This window comes from Sorghum bicolor, chromosome 3 (genome assembly GCF_000003195.3).
Source record: "Sorghum bicolor cultivar BTx623 chromosome 3, Sorghum_bicolor_NCBIv3, whole genome shotgun sequence".
Lineage (NCBI taxonomy): Eukaryota > Viridiplantae > Streptophyta > Magnoliopsida > Poales > Poaceae > Sorghum > Sorghum bicolor.
This window is the reverse complement of record NC_012872.2, coordinates 53,401,139-53,423,060: the sequence shown is the minus strand read 5'-3', so window position 1 is coordinate 53,423,060 and position 21,922 is coordinate 53,401,139. Positions and strand designations below refer to the sequence as shown.

General features: G+C 42.7%; 2 protein-coding genes across 9 annotated transcripts; both read right to left on the bottom strand.

Moving 5' to 3' along the window:
• LOC8082176 (B3 domain-containing protein Os06g0194400) lies at nucleotides 3,287-8,769 on the bottom strand. 2 transcript variants are annotated; one of them, XR_002450821.1, is made up of 6 exons: nucleotides 8,529-8,769; nucleotides 8,157-8,399; nucleotides 7,924-8,049; nucleotides 7,612-7,818; nucleotides 7,211-7,298; nucleotides 3,287-3,540 (listed from the first exon to the last, which is right to left on the bottom strand). XR_002450821.1 is itself a non-coding variant. In XM_002455829.2 (6 exons), the coding sequence occupies exons 1-5, from the start codon at nucleotides 8,661-8,663 to the stop codon at nucleotides 7,246-7,248; spliced, it is 756 nt and encodes a 251-aa protein (XP_002455874.1). In that variant the 5' UTR covers nucleotides 8,664-8,763; the 3' UTR covers nucleotides 3,287-3,540; nucleotides 7,211-7,245. The 2 variants fall into 2 exon arrangements, 1 of the variants encoding a protein (XP_002455874.1); XM_002455829.2 differs by having other exon boundaries at nucleotides 7,211-7,290; nucleotides 8,529-8,763.
• On the bottom strand, nucleotides 9,712-21,819 carry LOC8082175. 7 transcript variants are annotated; one of them, XM_021455189.1, is made up of 4 exons: nucleotides 21,447-21,812; nucleotides 20,528-21,005; nucleotides 15,227-15,462; nucleotides 9,712-10,576 (listed from the first exon to the last, which is right to left on the bottom strand). In XM_021455189.1, exons 2-4 carry the CDS (start codon nucleotides 20,721-20,723, stop codon nucleotides 10,004-10,006), a joined length of 1,005 nt encoding a protein of 334 aa, XP_021310864.1. In that variant the 5' UTR covers nucleotides 20,724-21,005; nucleotides 21,447-21,812; the 3' UTR covers nucleotides 9,712-10,003. The 7 variants fall into 7 exon arrangements, 4 of the variants coding, with proteins under 4 accessions (XP_021310864.1, XP_021310865.1, XP_021310867.1 ...); XM_021455190.1 differs by having other exon boundaries at nucleotides 20,528-20,986; XM_021455192.1 differs by having other exon boundaries at nucleotides 21,466-21,812.

Genomic DNA, 21,922 nt, shown 5'->3' with positions numbered 1-21,922 from the left:
TACAACTAGGGTCTTGTTTAGTTCGCCCTGAAAACCAAAAAAATTTCAAGATTCTGCGTCACATCGAATCTTATGGCACATGCATGAAACATTATATAGACGAAAACAAAAACTAATCACACAGTTTAGCTGTAAATTACGAGACGAATCTTTTGATCCTAGTTAGTCCATAATTGAATAATACTTGTCACAAACAAATAGAAGTGCTATAGTACCGAAAAGTTTTCATTTTTTGGAACTAAACAAGGCCTAGGCAAAAAGTTCGTCCAGTCCAGTCAAGCCTGCCTAGCCGGACAGACGGATTGACCGATTCACCCATGCCTTCAAACCCTCCTGAAGTTGATTTAGGCCCCGTTTAGTTCTGAATTTTTTTTGATTTTCGGTACTACCAATCATAAACTAGCTAGGCTCAAAAGATTCATCTCGTGATTTACAGTCAAACTGTGCAATTAGTTTTTATTTTCGTCTATATTTAATGCTCTATACATATGCCGTAAGATTCGATGTGACAGAAAATTTTAAAAAGTTTTTGAATTTTGAGATGAACTAAACAAGGCCTTAAAAAAAGTAAAAAAAAAACTCCTGAAGTTCTGACCAAACAAATAAGCACACATGTACTGAGAACTCTTCACTCTTGGCTTGCTCAGGACAGCGGCTCCACTCATTGAATACAGCAAATGGCGCGTTTAGTTGTTTGTTTAATCTATATTTAGTGCTCCATGTATATGCCATAAGATTGGATGTGCGGGAATCTGTAAATTTTTTTAGAACTAAACAAGGCGTCAATCGGTATCCATGTTAACGCCTTGTTTAGTTCTCTTCAAAATTCAAAAACTTTTCAAGATTTTCCATCACATCGAATCTTGCGACATATGCATAGTGCATTAAATATAAATAAAAATAATAAATAATTACACAGTTTATCTGTAATTTACGAGATGAATCTTTTGAGCCTAGTTAATCTATCGTTGTACAATAAATATCACATACAAACGAAAAGATCTACAGTATGCCGAATTTTTTTTAAAAGGGAACTAAACAAGGCCTAAAGGAGTCTTAGAGTTTTTTATGAAATAGGAGGGGTTGGAACACCTACTAAATTTAATTAAAATCTGAAAAACTATACAACAACATGCAAAAGTTTAAGAAACAAAAAATTCAAGAAAAAAATATCCAAAATTACATGAAGCCTTCTAGCCATTGATCTATAAAAGAGTGATAGATTGCCCGTGCTCGTAGAATAACTAAAGCAAACTCTTTCTTAAAGATGATTTTAGTTAAAGGACAGATAACAATTTGAGTTGTAAAGAAAATTCCTAGTTGCCTCAAGGGGTCAAGAAATTAGGACCGTATTAAGAGAGGGATGTACTCGGATTTACCACACTAGAGGAGGGTGTTAGGTCTCACCAAACCAAACAATCGGTTCTTTGGTTATTTTGAAAGTTCGGTCATCTAAAGATAGAGATTGATTGGTTAGTTTTAAAACTCATGACCGAGTAAATCCGGTCTCGGTTACTTCGGTTCAATCTCGGTCATGACCAAACTAATTGGACCCAACAAAGTAGGCACTAAGTATCATAATTTATAGTAAACTTTAGCAACTTTTTTTCTTATTTCAAAACAAAACTGATAATACAACATATAGATTACAAAGTGATAAGAGTGATAGTGGATATAAACATACTAGTAGAGGTGCAAAGGGTCTAAATCAAATAGGATACAAATAGATATCTACATCATAAAAATACAATTTGAGTATACAGTAGTGGATACCATACCAAATGTTAAATATCCAGACTCGCGTATGTACGGATCTAAACTCTACCTGCCTACTAGAATGAATATTACACCACTAATATTAAATCAAAGTGCAACATTATATTAATAGTCTAAATATTCAATTAGTTCGGTTTCTGGCATATAACCAAACTACCTGTAAAAAGTTTGGGTAGCATGAACACGGACCGAACTAGTGATAAAAATATTTCTCCAATACTCAAGCAATTACTATGGGTCATTGGTGGTAGCAACTCCCTCTCTAGCCTTATACATAGGGATGAAAACAGTACGAATATTTTCCAACCGTATTCGAGACCAAATTCGTTTAGAGGGGTTTAGATCTGTTCGTATCCGAGTCCAAATATTCAACATCCGATACCGTATCCGTATCCGAATACTTAAATCACATATTTATGATGTCGACATCCAATCATATCTTATCCAACATGATTGATATTATCCGTCTTCGAATCCGAATCTGACCAGAAATATGAAAACAAATATGATATCGGTGATATATGTCCGTATCCGATCCGTTTTCATCCCTACTTATATGACACCATCCCCCTCCAGCAACGACTATGGGTCTTTGGTGCCAGTCCCTCACACTTTCCCCTACGACCTCCGCAATCCTCCGCCACAAACAAGTTCATGGCAATGAGAAAAGGCCTGGTCCAATTTAGGCTTGGTTTAGTTCTCAAAAAAAATTCAAAATTTCCTATCACATCGAATTTTTGGATGCATGCATGGAGCATTATATGTAGACAAAAACAAAACCTAATTGCACAGTTTGTCTGTAATTTCTGAGATGAATCTTTTGAGTCTAGTTAGTCCGTGATTGGACAATAATTGTCAAATACAAACGAAAATGCTACAGTAGCCAAAAGTCAGAAATTTTCATGAACTAAACAAGGCCTTACAAGAGTAAAAATCTACGTAACACCCTCAACTATACATATTGGACTATTTCATTCCCGAACTATAAAATCAAATTTTCTACCCCTAAATTTTGGACGGTGATTTTGCTACAGTGACAGTTGTTTTGGACGGTGATTTTGCTACAGTGACAGTTGTTTTGTATTTATTTATTTATTTATTTATTTATTTATTTATTTATTTATTTATTTCTACTGAAAATTTAAACATCATTAAATCATAAAATAAAAAATCTAATTCTATTAAACTCCACATGAATAGATCTACACAATGAATATATAATATGATATGCTTTAATATAAAGTTTCTATTGTAACTTTAGATCTATGCTTTTCTGTAATTAATTAACTAAAATAATTCATAGATCTAAAGCTACAAAGTTTTCGCCGTAAAGCTACAAAGTTTTCGCCTAAAACTGCTTGAGGGAGTTATTTGGCTGGTTTTAGAAAATTTAAGAGGCAAAAAAATCCAATTTCTTTTTCCAGTTTACAAGATTGTCTGTATATTAGCACCACAAAGACACTTATGGTGGTACCAAATAGCTATAAGAAAATGAACCAGAGAGGATTGCTCGAACACAGGATCCAAGAGAAACAAGGACAAGCATCAATGATTTACAAAATCAGGTCAATTGCCATCAGCATCTCCTTACAGAGTGCAGGTTTCTGAACCGTGCAATTGGTAAGCCAAGAAGTACACTAATTAGGCTGGTAGATATTAGATTCGGTAAACATTTATACATCAGCTAACTTTCTGCCACCCAAATGGTTCAAGACACCCAGCAATTTCCATATGCGAACTTGTCCAACGCTCCCGACTCCATAACTGAGTGAAGGAACAAGGAAACATGTTAACATCAGGACAGGCATTCATCATCTTGAAAATTGTGTAACATTCACTAATTTCTACAAAATAGTCAGACGTCAAACAAGGAGAGTCACTTGCCATGGAAGTACAGTAAGTTTTAGAAACAAAAATCCCTTTGGTTCAACTGTGGACAAGTCAAATTAAGAATAAGAAAACAATGCACCAAGCCCAAGCTATCAGTGCTTCCAGCAACAGCTAAGCCTGCCTTTTCACAAATACTAAACAAACATCTTGCTAAAATTACAGAAAAAGTAATATTTTACCAAAAAAGTACAAAATGAAATTGTGTAAACTACTACTACAAACCTACAAGAGAAAGGTGGAGCACAGAGTTCAAGTACCAATGAAATATATCTGGAAAGGAAAAGGAAAAGGCAATGGTACAATAAAAAAATCTACATCAATTGAAAGAGTCACCAGACCATCTAGTACTTACTCATGTTTATGCATTGACTGCATGCCTATCAGACATTGATCTCAAGGGACACAGATCCTGTGCAGTCGATACTGCTACTGCAAGATAAGCAGCCATCCATACAAGAAGGGATGGCTTGGATGAAAGACTTCCTTTTTCTCCTTACTTTATATTCTATTAATAGCTCTTTTGGAGAGAAATGGCTGGAGGGGACAAGAGTTTGTTGCCATTTTCTTGCTGGGAAGAGCAAAGTGACGGGACACTGTGCCATGGAACTCACTCCTCCAGCACCTCTTCCCACCACTCATGAAGGTGCTTCTACTGCCCCTGCGTGCAAACCCATATTTGTTAGAGGGCGATGTGGTGCTAACGCTGGCGCTAAGCAGGACGCCCATGGCGAAGACGACGGCTCTATGCAGCTCCCCGGTGCCCCTGTGTGATTTCCTGTGGCAGAGAGCACGCTGACAAGCACCCCACTACCCCAGTAGCTGCTGGCAATGACGCACGGGACAACACTCATCCATTGCTAGATGAATTGCCTATAACACCCCAGTGGCTGATGATTCCGGTATTACACCTAAAGCAGCACTTGAGTTTCTTGGTCGATATGTTGGTGCATCATCTAACCTTGGATACACATACACCCATCGTGATCATAAAAATTATTTGCAAACTAAATGCCAAAGAGAGATGTTGTATGGTGAGGCTGGAAGTTTGTTAAAATATTTTGAAGATTAAGTGGTGGAAAATCCCTCATTTCGATATGCAATACAAATGGATTGTGATGAGCAGATAGCTAATATATTTTGGGCTGATGCAAAGATGATTGTCTACTATGCTCACTTTGGTGATGTTATCTCATTTGACACTACCTTTGGAACCAACAAAGAATATAGACCATTTGGTATGTTTGTAGGTTTCAACCAGTTTAGAGAGACTCTGGTTTTTGGTCAGCTTTGATGTATGATGAGACATTTGAGTCATTTTAAGTGGTTATTCAACGCATCTTTGTCAACACATAACCAGAAGCAACCTCAAACAATTTTCTGTTTTCACATATCAGGATATTGCTATGGGAAAGGCTGTATCTGAGCCTCTGAGGTGTTCACTAGTACATGGCATGGTTTGTTTACTTGGCATATATCACAAAAATGCATTGAAACACCTGTATTCTATTGAATAAGAGTCCCAGAATGAAGAAGAATCTAATAATGAGGAAGTCCCAAGTATCCTATTAGATTTTAGTTCTTACATGTATGAGTATGAGAAAAAAGTTGATTTTGAAGAGGCATTTGATGCTATGAGAAGCAAAGTTAGTAAATCAACTTGGTTGGACAGCATTTACAGGTTGAAAGAGATGTGGGCTGAGTGCTACATGCTGGATATTTTTTTCACTAGGAATGTGAAGTACACAACTTAGTGAGAGACTGAATAATGCATTAAAAGGTCATTTGAAATCAGATCTTGACATCATTAGATTCCTAAAGCGAGCGGAGGCTGTTGTTCAAATCAAGAGAGGGAAGGAGGTACAATCTGAATTTGAATCTAGGAAGAAACAACCAAGAATTGGGATGAATGCACCTATATTAATACAAGCAAGTAAAGTTATACACCTGCAATGTTATAGTCACCTGACCGATCAGATGGTCTCTTGTAGTTGTAGTCTATTTGAGAGAATTGGTATATTATGTAGGCATGCACTAAAAGGTCTCGATTTGGTGAACATTAAGTTGTTACCTGAAAGATACTTTTTTGAATCGATGGACACGAGATGCAAGAACAGGGATTATTCAAGATATGCATGGGAGGGATATAATGGAAAATCCTAAGTTAGACGCTGCACTTCGGTACAAAAACCTTTGCAAAATTTTCCTTCCCGTGGCTTCAAGAGCTGCTGATTCTGAAGACTGTTGCTTGCTTGTGGAAAATGCAGTTCATAATTTGAGTAAGCAAGTGGAAGAAAAAATCAGAGGAACTCCTTATATTGATGTTGAACAGCCTAGTGCTCAAGCACCATTCAGTTTACCTGAATAGTGCGCAAATGTCGCTGGTTTGAAGACGAAAGAAAGGCAGAAGGGTGGATCAAAACGAAAGAAAACTTGGGGCGAGAAACTTCAGAAGAAAAAGAAGAAAGGGAACAGGAAGAAAATAAGCAAGCCTATTCAACATGAAGAAAGCGGAAATCTTATGCCAGAATTGCAAGCATATGAATCAATTAGCAGTTGTAACCAAGTTCTTATGGTATGCAGGCACATCTTTTCTGTACATAAAAATAGCATCCTTGTATTTAATTTAACCATGGTATTTTTCTCTATGATTCTCTCTCCTTTTAGAATTCAAGTGTTGTTCTCACAGATCCTCACTCCAGAGGGATAGATGGATGGCACTTTTAGAAAACTTGTTATGTAAGTATATAGGTTAAATATACATGTTGCACAAAATTGAGAAATCATCAACTCTAAATTACTTATGTTCACAGGCTGCATTTTGGAGGCAAGATAAAGTCTGCTGATGTGTGAGGCAAGCTTTTGTACATGAAAATAGGAGCATAAGTGCAGAAACTTGGTATAAGCAAAAGGATCTTAGTTTAGTCATATGCTCTTTTGTGTTAAGCATATGCTCTTTTGTGAATGTGCACCTGCAATTGGGCGATGCAAGCTTTTGTATACGAAAATAGGAACAGATAACCTTGATAGTTGCAAAAGGATCTCAGTTTACCATTTGCTCTTTTGTGTTCAGCATATGCTCCCTCTTTTGCAAATATAATTAGAGGACATTAACATCTAGCCAAGAGTAATATATATGATATTACTGTAAGCTATCAAGTGTTAATTGCATTATTGTAATATTTATGCTTTCTTTTTTTTAATTGCTGCTCTTTGACTCAAAAAGAACTGGCTGACAGTAGAGGGTGAATGCAAAATGATACGAAAAAACAGGAAAAAGAAGAGCTTTCATCCAAGCCATTCCTTCTGCTATGGATGGTTCAGGTTCAATGACTGCAGACTGCTTATCTTGCAGTAGCAGTAGCGACTGCACAGGATCTGTGTCCAAGATCAAGATAACCTCACGAAAGCAGCATAGGTCCTTGTATTTTCATAACTAATGGAAGTGAGATTATAAACATTGAAGTTTGCCGATAAAAGCTGAAAGTTCAAACCCAATGTGGAAATGGGAGAATTTACCCAAAAAACCAATGAAGGTGAAATTTACCTGTGCTCCAATCACCATATTAGAAGCTACTAGTTTCAGTACTCACTTTCAAAGTACGAAGTTGCTCGAATTATGTAGACCTGCACCACTTGCACAAGAGAAATTGCTTGGTCAACATTATTACAATCATAGATTTCTCCTAGTTAGTCCTTAAGAAAAACAGATAGTACTGGAATAACATGATGGATAAGAAGTCATGATAACATCTGAATCTGATGACTGGAAACAATTGAAGTAAATTTGTACAAAGGCCAAGTTTGAAACAAGACAAATTTTTATTTATTTCTAAAGAATCGTCCGTAAATTTTGGTTATTGTTATTCAGTTCCCTGCTACACTCAGCCACCATGCTCCATTGATGATTCAGACACGTTCTTGCTATGCAAAATAGATCTCAATCACCTTGAACTTTGTCCGCTCAATCAGTTGGAAGACCAAGCAATCTCCATCAAGCAGCTTGCGCTCGATGGCGAACTCTTTCCATCCAGTGCTGAGGCCAGTCTTCCTTACGAGGTACAGTGTGTCTGACTCGTCATCCTCCTCATCCACCAGGGTTATCGTCTCATCACTCTTCGGCAGGTGCTTCTGGCAGAAATACTTTGGGAGGTCCTGCGATTTCACAAGCCCACCAAACAAGAATTCACCTCGATGGGGGGGATGGATTAATAATCGAAAACAACAGGACGTGCCGAAGTGAAGCCTCCTCTACTTTACCAGCCAGAAGCCTCCGGTGACATGGGACAGTGTAATGGGCTGGGTGAAGATGGGGAAGCTGGAGCCCAGCTCTTGCACCAGCTCATCAGCCTTAGAGATGGCGTAGCTCCTTTCCTCGTCCGAATCCTGGATCACATTGATTTCAAAACCGCGATTTGTTGTACAAAGTAAGGAGAAAATGAAATCTATTATCTATAGTAATTTCTATGAGACTATGACCCTTTCACACTGACCTCGCGGTACATGGGCTTCTCGGGGAGGTTGGCGAGTCGGCCGGACCACCGTAGCGGCTCCGCCACCACGGAGGTGGCAGCGTCCCACAGCACCGACGCATTGGACTTGCTGACCTGCAGAAATGGCGAGTTCACCTTGACCTCGCGGTAGATGGGCTTCTCGGGGAGGTTGGCGACTCGGCCAGAACGCCGTAGCGGCTCCGCGGCGGCGTCCCGCGGCACCTGAGCCTTCCGCTTCTTGGCCTACACAAAAGGCCGATTTGAAGTATACCCAGAGAATGACAGGAAAGAAGGCATCGGCAGCGACACAAGAAACAGCCCGGCAGCGGCCATCATGGCTACCGCCCTACCGGTCAAGAAAACGGGACACACCGACGAGGGTTTGGCAGCGGCGGCGGCCTCTCTGACGGCGGCAGAGAGGTGGTGGAGCTGCAGCTCCTCCAGCTTCCGCTTGTTCGCCTCTATCTGCCTCCGCCGCTGCTCCTCGTACGCCACCGCCTCCGCCATCTCCCTTCTCTCCGGTTCCCCACTTGAGCAGCTTCGGGGAGCAGAGCAGACGAGGCGTCGGTGCAGAGAAAACAAGAATGGGGGGTTTCGTCTATTTGTGGTCCCGATTCAGGTGCGGACGGCAGAAGCTAGAAGGGCTCCGAAATTAAAATTTTGAATTCTGCCGAGTCAGGGGCCTTGTTTCATTCGCACTCAAAAAAAGTTTTCAACCATCCTATTAAATTTTTAGACACATAAAAAATAAACTAATTATAATTAGAAATTTTGAGACAAATCTTTTAAACCGAGTTAGTCTATGATTAGCCTTAAGTGCTACAGTAACCTAAATGTGCTAAAGATAGATTAATTAGGCTTAGTAAATTCATCTTGCAGTTTTCTAGCAAGTTATGTAATTAGTTTTTTATTACTATCTGAATACTTCTTCCGATGTCCTACGAAACATTCGATGTAACGTACAAAAACTTTCCGTACTCCAACTAAACAAGGCATAAAGCATTAAATATAGATGTAAAACAAAAACTAATTGCACAGTTTGCCTATAAACCGCGAGACGAATCTTTTAAACCTAGTTACTTCATGATTAAATAATATTTATTAAATAGAAATAAAAATACTATATTGTCAAAATCCAAAACCTTTTTTGATCTAAACAAGGCCCATGATGCATATCGTTTGAGAGTAGAGAGAATAGTATTATCCCATCCCTATTTTTTAGCATGTTGGGAGATGCAGAAGTATGAAAAGAATGTTTTTTGAGCCAACTCGGGTTCGAGTTACGGTACCATTTTCTTAAGACGAAAATTAGAAAGACGTCTCTCCCTATGGTCAAGTTTTTGTTTTTGAAAAGAATGTTTTTCCACGCTATTGAAATGATTAAGGCCTGGTTTAATTTTCAAAAAATTTGTCACATCGAATCTTAATAAAATCAATAACCCAAACACCTTTGTTTCTAGAGACCAACACCGCAGAACCACTGGACTATTTGATTAAAAAACACTAGAGACAAACATCCAATCAAATTTAAAAAAATACAGGGATGAACATTCACTTAGAAAATGGTCATATGTATATCCACCGAAGTTGCCACAAGTTTTACTAATTCTTGTCCACAAAAGTTGCAGGGAAGCCACTCTATATGCCTGGGAAATTCCTACGTATTTAAACCCAACTCTAGTGATAAAAATAAAATGTATATGACTGACTGACTGATTGACTGGTACTGGAGTGTACTAATACTACCTTATTACATTAGTTCAGACTCTAAGCATACCACACCTATGTTTAGTAAAGTCGATCTATTGGACTCACTTTTTACGTAACAGAAACGTAAAGTTATCAGCCTAGTAAAGGCAGTCCAGTGCAATGGGCAACATCGACCAAGTCACCTTCACTGAGATTGAAGCAAAAGGAGTCTTTATTTCTTGAGTATCATGCCCATGGACTTTGGCCATGAAGGAACAGTGGTGTTGGTTCGAACTGGATGACAATGCGCCTACTTTGAACTTCAAATTTATCGAAGAATTCGATGGTATGGCAACCACAGACCTCTGTAAGCCTTGTGACCCAGCGATGGCACAATGAAAGAGCCGGATTTCCTTACTCAGCTCACTAGTTAAACAACTGAGCGACAAATTGAAACTGCATTGTACTTCTGATATCAGATCCTCTACAGTTGCCTCAACTGCTGAATTAAAACGTGATAAAGTTATGTCAACTGCACCATAATTTCCAGGGATGCGCATTGTAAGTGGCTGATCCCATTCGCCTTCAGAACCTATGAGTGATGCACCATCGATCAGCTGTAGGTCATTTTTTTCTTCTTCACCTTTCTTGATCCTCATGTCATATTCAATTAGACTAAGGTCCATCATGTCTATCCCTCGCTTAGGGCCGGTCATGTTGATGAGAGAACCCTACAAAATAAAAATATTTAGTTGCCCTTCAAAAAAAATTAAGAAACATCTAAAGCTAGATGCTCCCATGTAGTGACATTTAAAACGGATATTATATTTTTTTACAACGAAAAAAACAGATATTATAGGTATAATCGATAGCCAAGATCTCCATCATGGATCAACCAAAATGGTTACAAAGTGTATAATGGTGATAGATGTTAGGTGTATATACATGTGTGTATTTATTACCTAGGCTATAGGATGATCTTTGCACTATGTACTTCTACATCTCCCCTTTGAGGCTTTGGAATAGATGAGGTTGTTGTGCAACTCCACCTTTCCTCTCCCTTCCATCCCCATTCTCGCGGCTTCTCGATGCGCCACGACGATGCTCTCCACTGCCCCATGCAGATGCTCGTCCATGGTCGTGCTTCGCACCCGTGGCCCCGCATCGACTGCTGCTGCCTATGCTGCTCTAGTGAGTTCTACCTCACGTCCATGTTCTGCTGCTTTTATGCATGAAAGAAGAGAAGAAAAAATAAGGAAACAGAAAAGGCAGTTGACTTCATGGCTTTGTCCACCCAACCAGGTGCTATCCCTATTCCTCTGTGCCCAATCATTTTCAATGATACTAACTGAGGGGAGCTTGTCTTCCACATGAAGGTTCACATGGGCGAGCAAACATGTCCGCCACATCCTACTCTTCCCATACCGCCCACGTACTCAGTAGATGTAACCGATTACGTCAAGAGTGGCTGGCTTAAGCTGTTTCAAGGCTGAGATAGATGCCTCCCAGTCCAATCTTGTTGTCTACAAGACCTGGTTCTGTGAGGAGGCCTGTAAGAAGGCCGTTGTTGCGAACATTGACGTTCATCTCTCGTTGTCCCTCAAACATCTCACCACTTCACACTTAATGTGAGATCACCTTTGTACCTTGTTATTGAGGAGGCTCAGTTGCTTCGCCAACTTGACTTCATCGCAAATACTTCACCGCCAAATTTCAGTTGTCTAGCATTGTTTGGAAAACTTGGGTGCCGAGTTTTGAAGTGTTAGCACTCGCAGATGTTGTGACCATCACCAAAACAAAATTGTCTTCACGAGTTTCTCTCACTTCATCTTAGGAGTTGTAGAGTTGTTGACTCAATGTCGTCCACAACCATCATTTGACGAGGCATTGCCTGAGCTGCGGGTTGAGATGCACCTTCATTATGGCTACCACACCTCCATCATTGCAATACCCCAGCCATGCTCGTCCTCCCTGCCGGTGGCTGGTTCGGACGACACTCCTCCTTGCTGGTGGCCGTATCGGAGGGCGCTCCCCAAGCGGCCACACTCTACGCCTCAGGTGCTTCGAGTGCTCAGTCGCCACCACCGATGTCGCGGCACGAACATGAAGGCCATCCGGAACGACGGGGAGTGTTGGTAGAACCTCCCATCTCTCCATCGCAAGTCCTCCAGCTGTTGCGGCCATCGCAACACTGACTATTGCGCCCGACGTGGCAGTCCCCCACGAGAGCCGCTCTCGCCATCGTCCTCGCATTCCATCGAGCAGGGCGGCGGCTGGCCCACCGAATTCCCCTTCATGTAGGCTATCATGGCGGCCTCTCTCACCTTCACCGGCAACACAATCGTGCAAGTCCGCAGCCGCATCGTGGACCGCCAAAGATGTTGTCCCGACTGCGACAGCAAGGTCACCTATCATACTGTGATTCTAATATCTATCGAGGTGCTCGTTTCAGGAACTCGTACCAAACATATTGCTGAACTATGATTGGATTCGTGCCCTTCCAATGGTTTCCTATAGATTTCTTCTCTATTGTAGCCTAATGAGCAGAGCTAGTATAGCTTTTTAATGCAAAGCATCCTAATGCTGACAAGCTCCTTATCTGCTTGCCTATCGTAGAACAACACCTGCATCTGAGTCCAGCATTGTCGTCGTCGTGCACCGCTACATCGACGTAGCGCTCAGTGTCACTTGAGCACCTCCGTCACCTTCAGTTCCTGCTTCCTGCTTTGCTCTGCTCTGCTTTGAGCATCTGTTCTGGATTTGCGCGATAGGATTATTGGGATATCAATTGGGATGCGTCGGCGAGCTTGCGGCATCGAGGGCATAGCAGGCAGGACACTGGTAAGCCATCGAGGTCGTCGTCCGCGATCGCGTTTAGGCTGGGAAAGTCACCAAGCCACCGTGCGTGCGCTAAGCCAATGACACCGCCCTTCTCCGAGATGCCCATCACGTGTTTAGCAAAATTCGTCAAAGAAGGTAAATTTACCCATTTGAAGAAGAGGTGACCGTATCAAAACAAACTAGGCAAGTCCTCCAAGTTGCACTTCGTCGTGTGGAGGACTTGGATTGCATCGCTGTATCGGGGATCTTCAGCATACAGTCCCCCCCACGGGTGGTGGGCATGCTGCGTCGGAGCGCACCACGTAGCACCGTTGCATTCTACCGTCGGCCGCCGCGAGGGTGCCTCCGCTGGTCGCTATTGCGACCACTTCCAAGTGACCATACACATGACCCCTTTCATCCAGATGGTGTCCATGAGATCCTGGTGGCTATACACGTTTAGGTCCGGTGTACGGATGGTGTCTAACATTTGTCTAGGAGTACAAATAAAGAGTCCCAGTCCATTTCAGTTTGAGAATAATAAAATAAGCCAAGATGTAAAAGGCTTGTTTTTAGGTGTTAGGTTTTTGTCGAGTTGAGTCATCGTTATAAGTTGGTTAGGTTGTAGCTCGAGGACGAGCTGCATGTCCAGGTGAGGTGTAGTATTAGAGTATGTCAGGGGCATATTGGGCCTGGGCTGGCTAGGTAGCCCATTAGTGTTAGGGTTAATTAGAGATTGCTTGCTTAGGGGTCAAGTAAAGGTTGCTTGGGAGTCAAGTAAGGCCCTGTTTGGTACGGCTCCACTTCACCAGTGAAGCTGTTTTTTAGAGCTTTAGCTCCATGAACAGCTCTATAGGTAGAGTTGGAGCCGTTCTGGTAAATCGTTTGACAAAACAGCTCCTTCCTTAAAATATGCTCTCACAGAACACCATGTAGGCTGAGGTGAATCCGGGAGAAGCCACTATTTTTGACTCATTCGCATCCCAAAGCTCTGTGAGAGCACATTTTTAGGAGCTTCATCGGTAGAGCCAACTCATTTTACCCCATTTGCAGAAAACAGCTCCAAACGGCTCCTGAAACCGCTGGAAAAGCCATGCAAAACAAGCCTTAAACCTCTCTATATAAGGAGAGATGTATCAATCTAATCAAGCAAGAATTAAGAATAAAAACCCTTTCCTCTTGCCCGCCGTGGGCAAGGCCCCCGGCCGGCCTCCTCTCGCCCTCGCAGCCCTAGCCGCTGCCACAACATCCAACATGAACAGTATCTGTAGGTACTGTAGCACGCAAGCAGTCGTTACTTCCCCCAACTCTCTCCTCCCAATCCCAGTAGGCACATAATAGTTCCTCACAAGGCTCTAGTCATTCCTCCGTTTTGTAGGACCCTCGCTCGGTGTCTGTCACTGAGCAGGAGGTCCTTGACCTATTCTGCCGCCTTATTATCGCAACGCAGACCGCTTACGTGACAACTCAGGCTTCTCGTTCTACTCTTCCTCCTCACCCAAGTATCTCATAAAAGTGGTCCCTTGACTCTAGTGTGTCCTTTCATATGATTTCTGATTTGTCATTTCTTGTCGATGCCATCTCCCAATCGCCCTCTCATTGTTTACACCACCGATGGCATGTCTCTTTCCATAGCTAGTTGTGGCACCTCTTCTTTTCATGTTCATATTGTTTCACATGTTCCTAACCTCACATTGTACTTCTACACGTTACCCCTTTGGGTTTTAGAATACATGGAGTTGCATTCTCTAGCAATGGGGAGGGGAACTAGACCATATTATTCATTAGATTTTGTTTCAAATTCCAAATAAACACAAGCATATGTAAAATGAAATGAAAAGACTAGCTAAGGGTCAGATGTCACCGCTCCTGATACCTCCAAATCGGGCGAATGGGGAGGGATGAGCTAGCTGTTGGCGAAGCGCGTGGGTATGTCACCGCTCCTGATACCTCCAAATTGGCTGTTGGCGAAGCGCGTGGATGGACAGAAAACGGCAACGAGGGCCGCAGGGGGCTTAGGCATTGGGCAGCAACACTCAAGCAGAGGGCGAGGCCAGCTGCGGGCAAGCCCAAAATCGGACACAGAGGCAAGGGCACCGACGGGTGAGTCTATTTACATACACGAGGTGAGGGCACCGGTGGGTGACACCAGCCGCAGAAGCGAGGCTGATGGCAAGGCTGTTGTGTGGAGCACTAGGCGGCAGTTGTGGTCTGGAGGTTATTGGGAGAAAGAACCATGGAGGGCAGCGGCCATGGTCTGGAGGGAGAACTAGATGAGGAGAGAAGAAAGGAGAAAAATAAAAGATGCTGACAAGTGGACCCCATGGGTCAGATGTGTGATCCAAATTTTTGCATCCCTAAACCAAACAAAAAACAGGGACTGTCCCATACCCTCAAACAAACAAAAGACAGGGAGGTTTCATCATTAAAAACTGGGTTTGGTCCATCCCATCCTACTATCTCCCCGAACCAAACACACACTTAGTGGGCAAGTCTTAATACTAAAGATTGTTAGATAGACATAATCCATGAAATAAGAGTAGATAAGTATAGATGTGCACCTGCTCCACAACGATGGGATCATCCCGGCTAAAATGGACAACATAATTAAGCAATGAATCCAGTTGATCCCGCACTGCTATGTATCCATACAACTCTACTAAACCACCATCCACTAGAAATTCATCCAATTCCAAGGACAAAATTTGCAGCATGCGACGAGGATAATGTTTCACACAAGTTCCATTTCGAATGAAACAGTTTGGGGGATTTGATAATGCCATTGCCTCCAACCAAGCTTCACAAAAAGTAAAGTCAAATGTTTTTTTTATCGAAAACGCAGGAGAACTGCGCTTCATTGTATTAAGAAGGTAAAAAAGAGGGGGAGACCCCAAGTACAAAACACACCCCGCACACACCCAAATAAAGTTACATTCGCGCCTATGTCAACAAGTAGACGACTGCCTGCAGACTAAACTAAGTGGGAGGGGGAGGATGGGAAACCAGGAAGGATAGACCCCGGGCCCCTGCCACAGCCCACAACTGACTTTCCCCTACAGCAGAAGCCAAAGCACCCTCCAATCTGGGAGAAACTCCATCAAAGACACATCGGTTGCGGTGGTTCCATAAGGTCCAGGCTCCTAATATCACAAGCGAGTTGAATCCCTTCCTTGTAAACCCAACGGTAGCATTGCAAATGTGAGTTTAGAACTTTAAATTATGCGGTAAACAAATACTTGACATTGGAAAAGTACATATGCTATTTGAGTATTATATATGGCCTTATTGGAAATTTTTCCATTCCATCTACAAAGCAGAATAACTGCAAAAGAGTAATGGAGGAGAGCAACCTCTATCCTTCTAATGGGATAAGACTCCTAGTATCATCTACAAGTGTTATGAACGTGCTGGGTATTTTGGATAGATAACTAGGCCTTATGCTTTGCCAAGAGCTTTGGGATAACTAGGCCTTATGCTTTGCCAAGAGCTTGAGAGGTTGAGGGAGACTAGAATTATTTCTTCATAATTCATTGCCTCCTTTCCATCGTGCCCTCCTTTCCATTGTGCCCCATGGGCTGAATATAAAAGGTACATAGGACTAACACCTCTTGTGCCTAGACAATATGGTACTATTCCTATAGACAAATAACTAAGAGAGACACTAATTAACACTAATCGGCTTGAGGCCCAACTAGGACACTTGCGCCCTACGGCGCCCCTCTTTATGCCCATGACATCTCCCCCGCCCTTGGAGACCCAGCTCGTCCTCGAGCTGGAGAGCTGAAGCGAAATAGGGTTAAGCCTTTTACATCTCGGCTTCCCCTTTTTATTGAATACTAAAATACAAGAATATCCACCTGGATCCCATGGGAAGAGCGCCTCTGCTGGCTTCATGTAGGCTGAAGGGTGGAGTGTGAAGCAGCTGGCTCTTATGCTGAAAGTGTCTAGCACCACGGCAGGCACAAGGATGAATGAGATAGCCTTTGATGCCTGATGCTTGATGTTGATGCGAGGCCGCTGCACTGAAAACGCCCATACTAGGACCTCCACTGCAATTGGAGTCGCAGGCCGTATCGGCGAGTCCGAGTGGATGAACACGTACGACAACGTCGAGCTGAGGAGCATGCGTATCTGCCGCACCATGCGACGGACAAGCATTCCTCGCACTACTGCCTGGAGGCGCACCGTTGCCTGCTCCTTTGATGCTTTTGTGGCACGAAGAGCCTACGCTCGGCGACGTGCCAGGAGTCCCCGTGCTGCTGCCTGGAGGCGTACAGCTGCCCGGCGTTCACGGTCCTCCTTCTCGAGACGCACTCGGAGGCGATCCAGCTGTGCGGTCATCTCCGCAAGGCTGCGCAGGCAGTTGTCGACACCAAGGGACAGCCGGTGGAGCGGATTGGGGCGCAGAGTTGGTTTGAAGCGCCGCTGCAGGAGCTCGATGAAGCAACACCATGTCGGGTATTCATCTTGCGTGACTTGGCGGAACCACTCGCGGGCATCAACTTTCAAATTGCGACAAGCTAGCCATACCCGTTCTTCCACCATGATGCGCTCCCAGTGGAAGTAGAGCTCGCACTGGTTGATGAAGGCCTCCGGATCAGAGGTTCCATCAAACTGCGGGAACTCCATCATGTACGGGCGTCGACGGGTTGAGGTCGCACCTGCTGGATCGGCAGCGAGGGGTGAAGGCGTGGTCGTCTTGGATCGAGGCGGCGCCTGCTAGAGAACGGGCAGCGCCTGCTGGAGGTGGTCTCGGTGGCGCGGAGGGGACGGGCGGCCGGCGCGGAGAGGATCCGCGCGCAGAGGCGTCGCGCGGACGGTGTGGAGGAGGGCTGCGCGGATGGCGCGGAGATGGAGGCGCGGTGGCTGGGGGCTGTGGTGGTGGATGGCCGTGGAAGATGGATCGGCCGGCGATTTGGAATGATTTTTTTTTTGATGTGGAGGATTGGCAGCAGCTGTGGATGGATCGACAGACTCGTGATACTAGATGTATGAACGTGTTGGGTATTTTGGATAGATAACTAGGCCTTATGCTTTGCCAAGAGCTTTGGGATAACTAGGCCTTATGTTTTGCCAAGAGCTTGAGAGATTGAGGGAGACTAGAATTGTTTCTTCATAATTCATTGCCTCCTTTCCATTGTGCCCCATGGGCTGAATATAAAAGGTACATAGGACTAACACCTCTTGTGCCTAGACAATATAGTACTATTCCTATAGACAAATAACTAAGAGAGACACTAATTAACACTAATGGGCTTGAGGCCCAACTAGGACACTTGCGCCCTACGGCGCCCCTCTTTATGCCCATGACAACAAGAATATGGCAATAAGATATCCACAAGAGACGAGTCAAACTACATTGCACCTATTACAACAAGCGGACACACAACTAGAAGGGATGTAAGTTCCGAAAGCCGACAAAGCCATGAGAAGCTATAGAGATGCTTGAAAACCAACAGGGTGAGGAACCAATAAAAACTTAATGGTTGACTACCTCGACAGCAAAGTAGGTAATACTCTTTTATTCACCAACCTTCTAGACAATAGAACTTCACTTCTTAATACTTTTTTCCCTGTCAAAGGTAAGGTAAGACGCCTTGCGTGTGAGTTCATCACACAAAATTACAACCAAGCAATTACTCAGAGCAGCAGAAAAGCAACTCTTCCACATTCCACTTTCATATCCAACATGAGGGCAGTAACAATTGATGTTCCACACACAACAGCAAGCAGGGAGATTAGACAAGTATTGAAGAGACAGCAAGCAGGGAGATTAGACAAGTATTGAAGAGGGTTAAGGTGGACAACTGCCAAGATGAATTCAAATCACTCAGTGAGGCAATGTCTATTTCTGAGTAGCAGTAAAAGAACACTCATAATTTTGCTAGGTAAGTGGTACATATTTTGGTAAGTGGTATACATTTTCAAAAGTGACAACCCAGTCCTCATGTTAAAGTTAAACAGGAGCATTGCAAGGTTTGGTAGGCCCTTTCCACACCTGTCCTTTAGGTTGTTAGTATGTGAACTACCAAAAGGCCTGTGCTATTGCTTGTGTGTTGCTGCCTGATGAGTAGTGAGTTGCTTTATGCCCCTAAGTACTTTCCATTTCACATTTTTAGTTGTCAGATAATCTTATTCTTTTATTGCCACAAAATACTTGAGAAAATAAAACTAGAGAGCTACAAATAAGAAAACATATATATATAAAGCAAAAAGGGAAAAGAAAATTGTAAATACATGGTTCTTTTGGGTAGCTGGACATGCAGTCCACACGTCACGGGGTTGGCAGGCAAAGCTTGTTGGGCTGCAGAGGCGTAGGAAAGAGCATACAGCCCACAACGTGAGGACCAGCGCTGCAGCACCAAGCGGCCAAACGCTCAGCAAGCAGGACATTTAGTCCCACATTGTATACGCAAGCAGAATTTATGTGGAGTTTGGCTATAAAGGGGACTGACGGGCTACAGAGGCCACAGTGTGCTACTACACCTGTGTTGTAGCAATAAAAATAATATTTGAAAATTTTAGATCCAAATGAATTAATGAACTGCAATCTCAATGATACAAATATAAATATTAACACTAGGATAATAATGTCATTCAGATATCCGGTTAGATATATCTCGTTTAGGCCACGTTCGTTTCACCCGGAACGAGCTCCGGGAAGAATTCCTGACCGGATTGGTATTCTATTTTATATAAACTTTCACTGCCGGATTGATTCCTGGCCTCTAAATGCTGTAACCGAACAAGCCCTTAAATGGCAGATATTTGGTATCTGCTGGATATTGAAGATATTATATATTCGTATCCAATATCTGATCAATGTATCCATGTCCCATAAAATATTCAGAAAATAAAAAATACAAAATCATTTAGATATTCAAAACAATATCAAATTAACATCGGTAGCCCTTTGGTCAATTGGTCGTGTCTGTACCATTTGCAACCCTACCAACTACCCATGCGAAACAAAATAGGTATGGTGTATGTCTTTCTCACTGATTAATTACTACTTCCATGTAGCTAAAGGTACACTGATTGGCATGTGATCTTAAAGAGAATTTTTTGTCCTTACCATACCTCATTTAACAGCACAGTTGTTCTGGAAATAACAAAATGGGAATATACTCTTAGATGAAGTAACAAATTGGCCACTGAATTTAACTTGCTACATATTGTGCGAAGTTTTTGAAAGGACAGGAGAAACAAGGAAAAAGGAGAGCAGGAGATCACAAAAACTAAGTTGAAGAGGTGACCCACTACATTTTTTTTCTTTTACCATTGAACTCTACTTTGCCTTTTGCTATGCACTGCTCTGAACCAACATTCAGCCATCATTTGGAGTTATTTAGTTCAGAACTAGCGAACTCCTGGTTGATCAATTGAGGATTGATTTGTGTTTTGCAGTTTTGCTGCTTGTAGTTCCCAATTTGGTATGCAATGCCTATGTTGTATTGGACTCTGGAGGTGGGTATTTGTTTTGAGCTGTTACAATCCTATAGCTAAACCAGAACTGATGCCCTGCATTAGTGCAATGATCAGAGCATGATCAATTTGACATAGGTATGGCTTTTAAATTTTCATTACTAAATGCCATTGTAGAATGCTATGCAGACATTTAGTAAACATGCATTGGTACAACTAATATGGTCTGGACCATCATTGGTACAAAAAAAAACATCTAAAATCAACGCATGAAAGGTTTTGGGGAATGACGTACACAGCTGGCACTGCTGCAGAACTTCTCATATATAGGTGTAGGATATGTACAGACTACAGAGTTACGCCATGTTTAAGGAAACAAACCATATTATAATATTAATGACAAATTAAAAATAGGAAAAGAGATATTGAAAACTTACTTTCATTACGGTCAGCAATATGAAAATATATTTTCCACCATCTATTCATGTCTGTATATGGAACCATCACGGTGTCTACTTTTTGGAAGTATAATATCCGTAGTATATTCTTCATCGTCACTGACTTCTTTGTCGTTGCTGGCAATGATTTCACCCCTTTGATTATCCATTGCATTCCTTGGGTCTTCCTCACCATAACCAGTGAGCTTCACAATGTGCCCCGATATGTCACGTTTATCATATATAAACTCTGAGGTGACCCTACAATCATCTTTATCACTTTTCCCATCTCCAGCTATAACCTCCAAGATTCTGCCACTAGTGATGTTTTTCATGCCTTGGGGTGACAGCAGAATGCTTGTTCTGGGATCTAGTAATAACGTTGGCAGAAGAGATGGATGGCTGCATGTCTGGTTTACCAGACTCGTCGTCTTTTACTCGATTGGTTGTGGGCATGTTCTGAGGTTCATGAGGAAATCTATCATTGAAGAACATTAAAAAAAATCAATAGCATCATTTGACATACAGTGAGGACTGGAATCTTAATGTGACATTATCCAAGTCTGAAATTGATTTCTATTTTTTCCAGTCTCATTTTTATCTGTCTTATGAGTCATATGGATAGCTAAACCCCATCTGCTTTGAAAAAAACCAGTCATATTGCAATATATTATAATAGTAAATAAAGACACAGAGTTGGTAATAGTCCAGTTCCAAGAACTAAAGGAAAAGACGCAAACTTTAGCATCAGAACAAGAAAACACATATGCCCCCATTTGCCTCAAAAAAACATAAAGTAAATAGAAACCCAAAGTAGTCCACAACCCGCATCCAGAATTGCAGCAGCTAAGTTTGCACATCCAGAATTACAGCAGCTAAGTAAAGGAACAAACTTTAGCATCAGGACAAGAAAACACACCGGGAAAAACGACAGGTACCATGAGTGAGGAAACTCGTCGCGCAAGCGCTGACGGCCACCAGCGAGGCGTTGCAGAGGCCATGAAAGAGAAGAGAGGTCGCGTGGGGCGGGAGAAGGAGGCCACTGGACCAGGAGAGACGTTAGGGTGTCGGAGAAAATGTAAAACAGGGCGGAGAATCTGCGCCCGAGCGCGCGGCGGCGGGCGGCGGCGGCGCGGGGATGGGGTTAGCCGAATACTGCTGGGATTAGGGACGAGCCCAATGGGCAATGGTGGCAACCCCGGTCCAACTCCGCACCACCACCGGCCGCCTCAGCTTCTGCTGCTTCCCCAGCGCACCAGGGAGGCAGCCACCAGGCGGCGAGTCAGGCCATCCGCGGAGGAGAAAATTGCATTTTTACCGGCCCAAACCGCTTCCCAAAATTACCATCTCTCAGTGTTGCTTGTAGTAAAAATAACAGCCAAAACACTTGCTTCT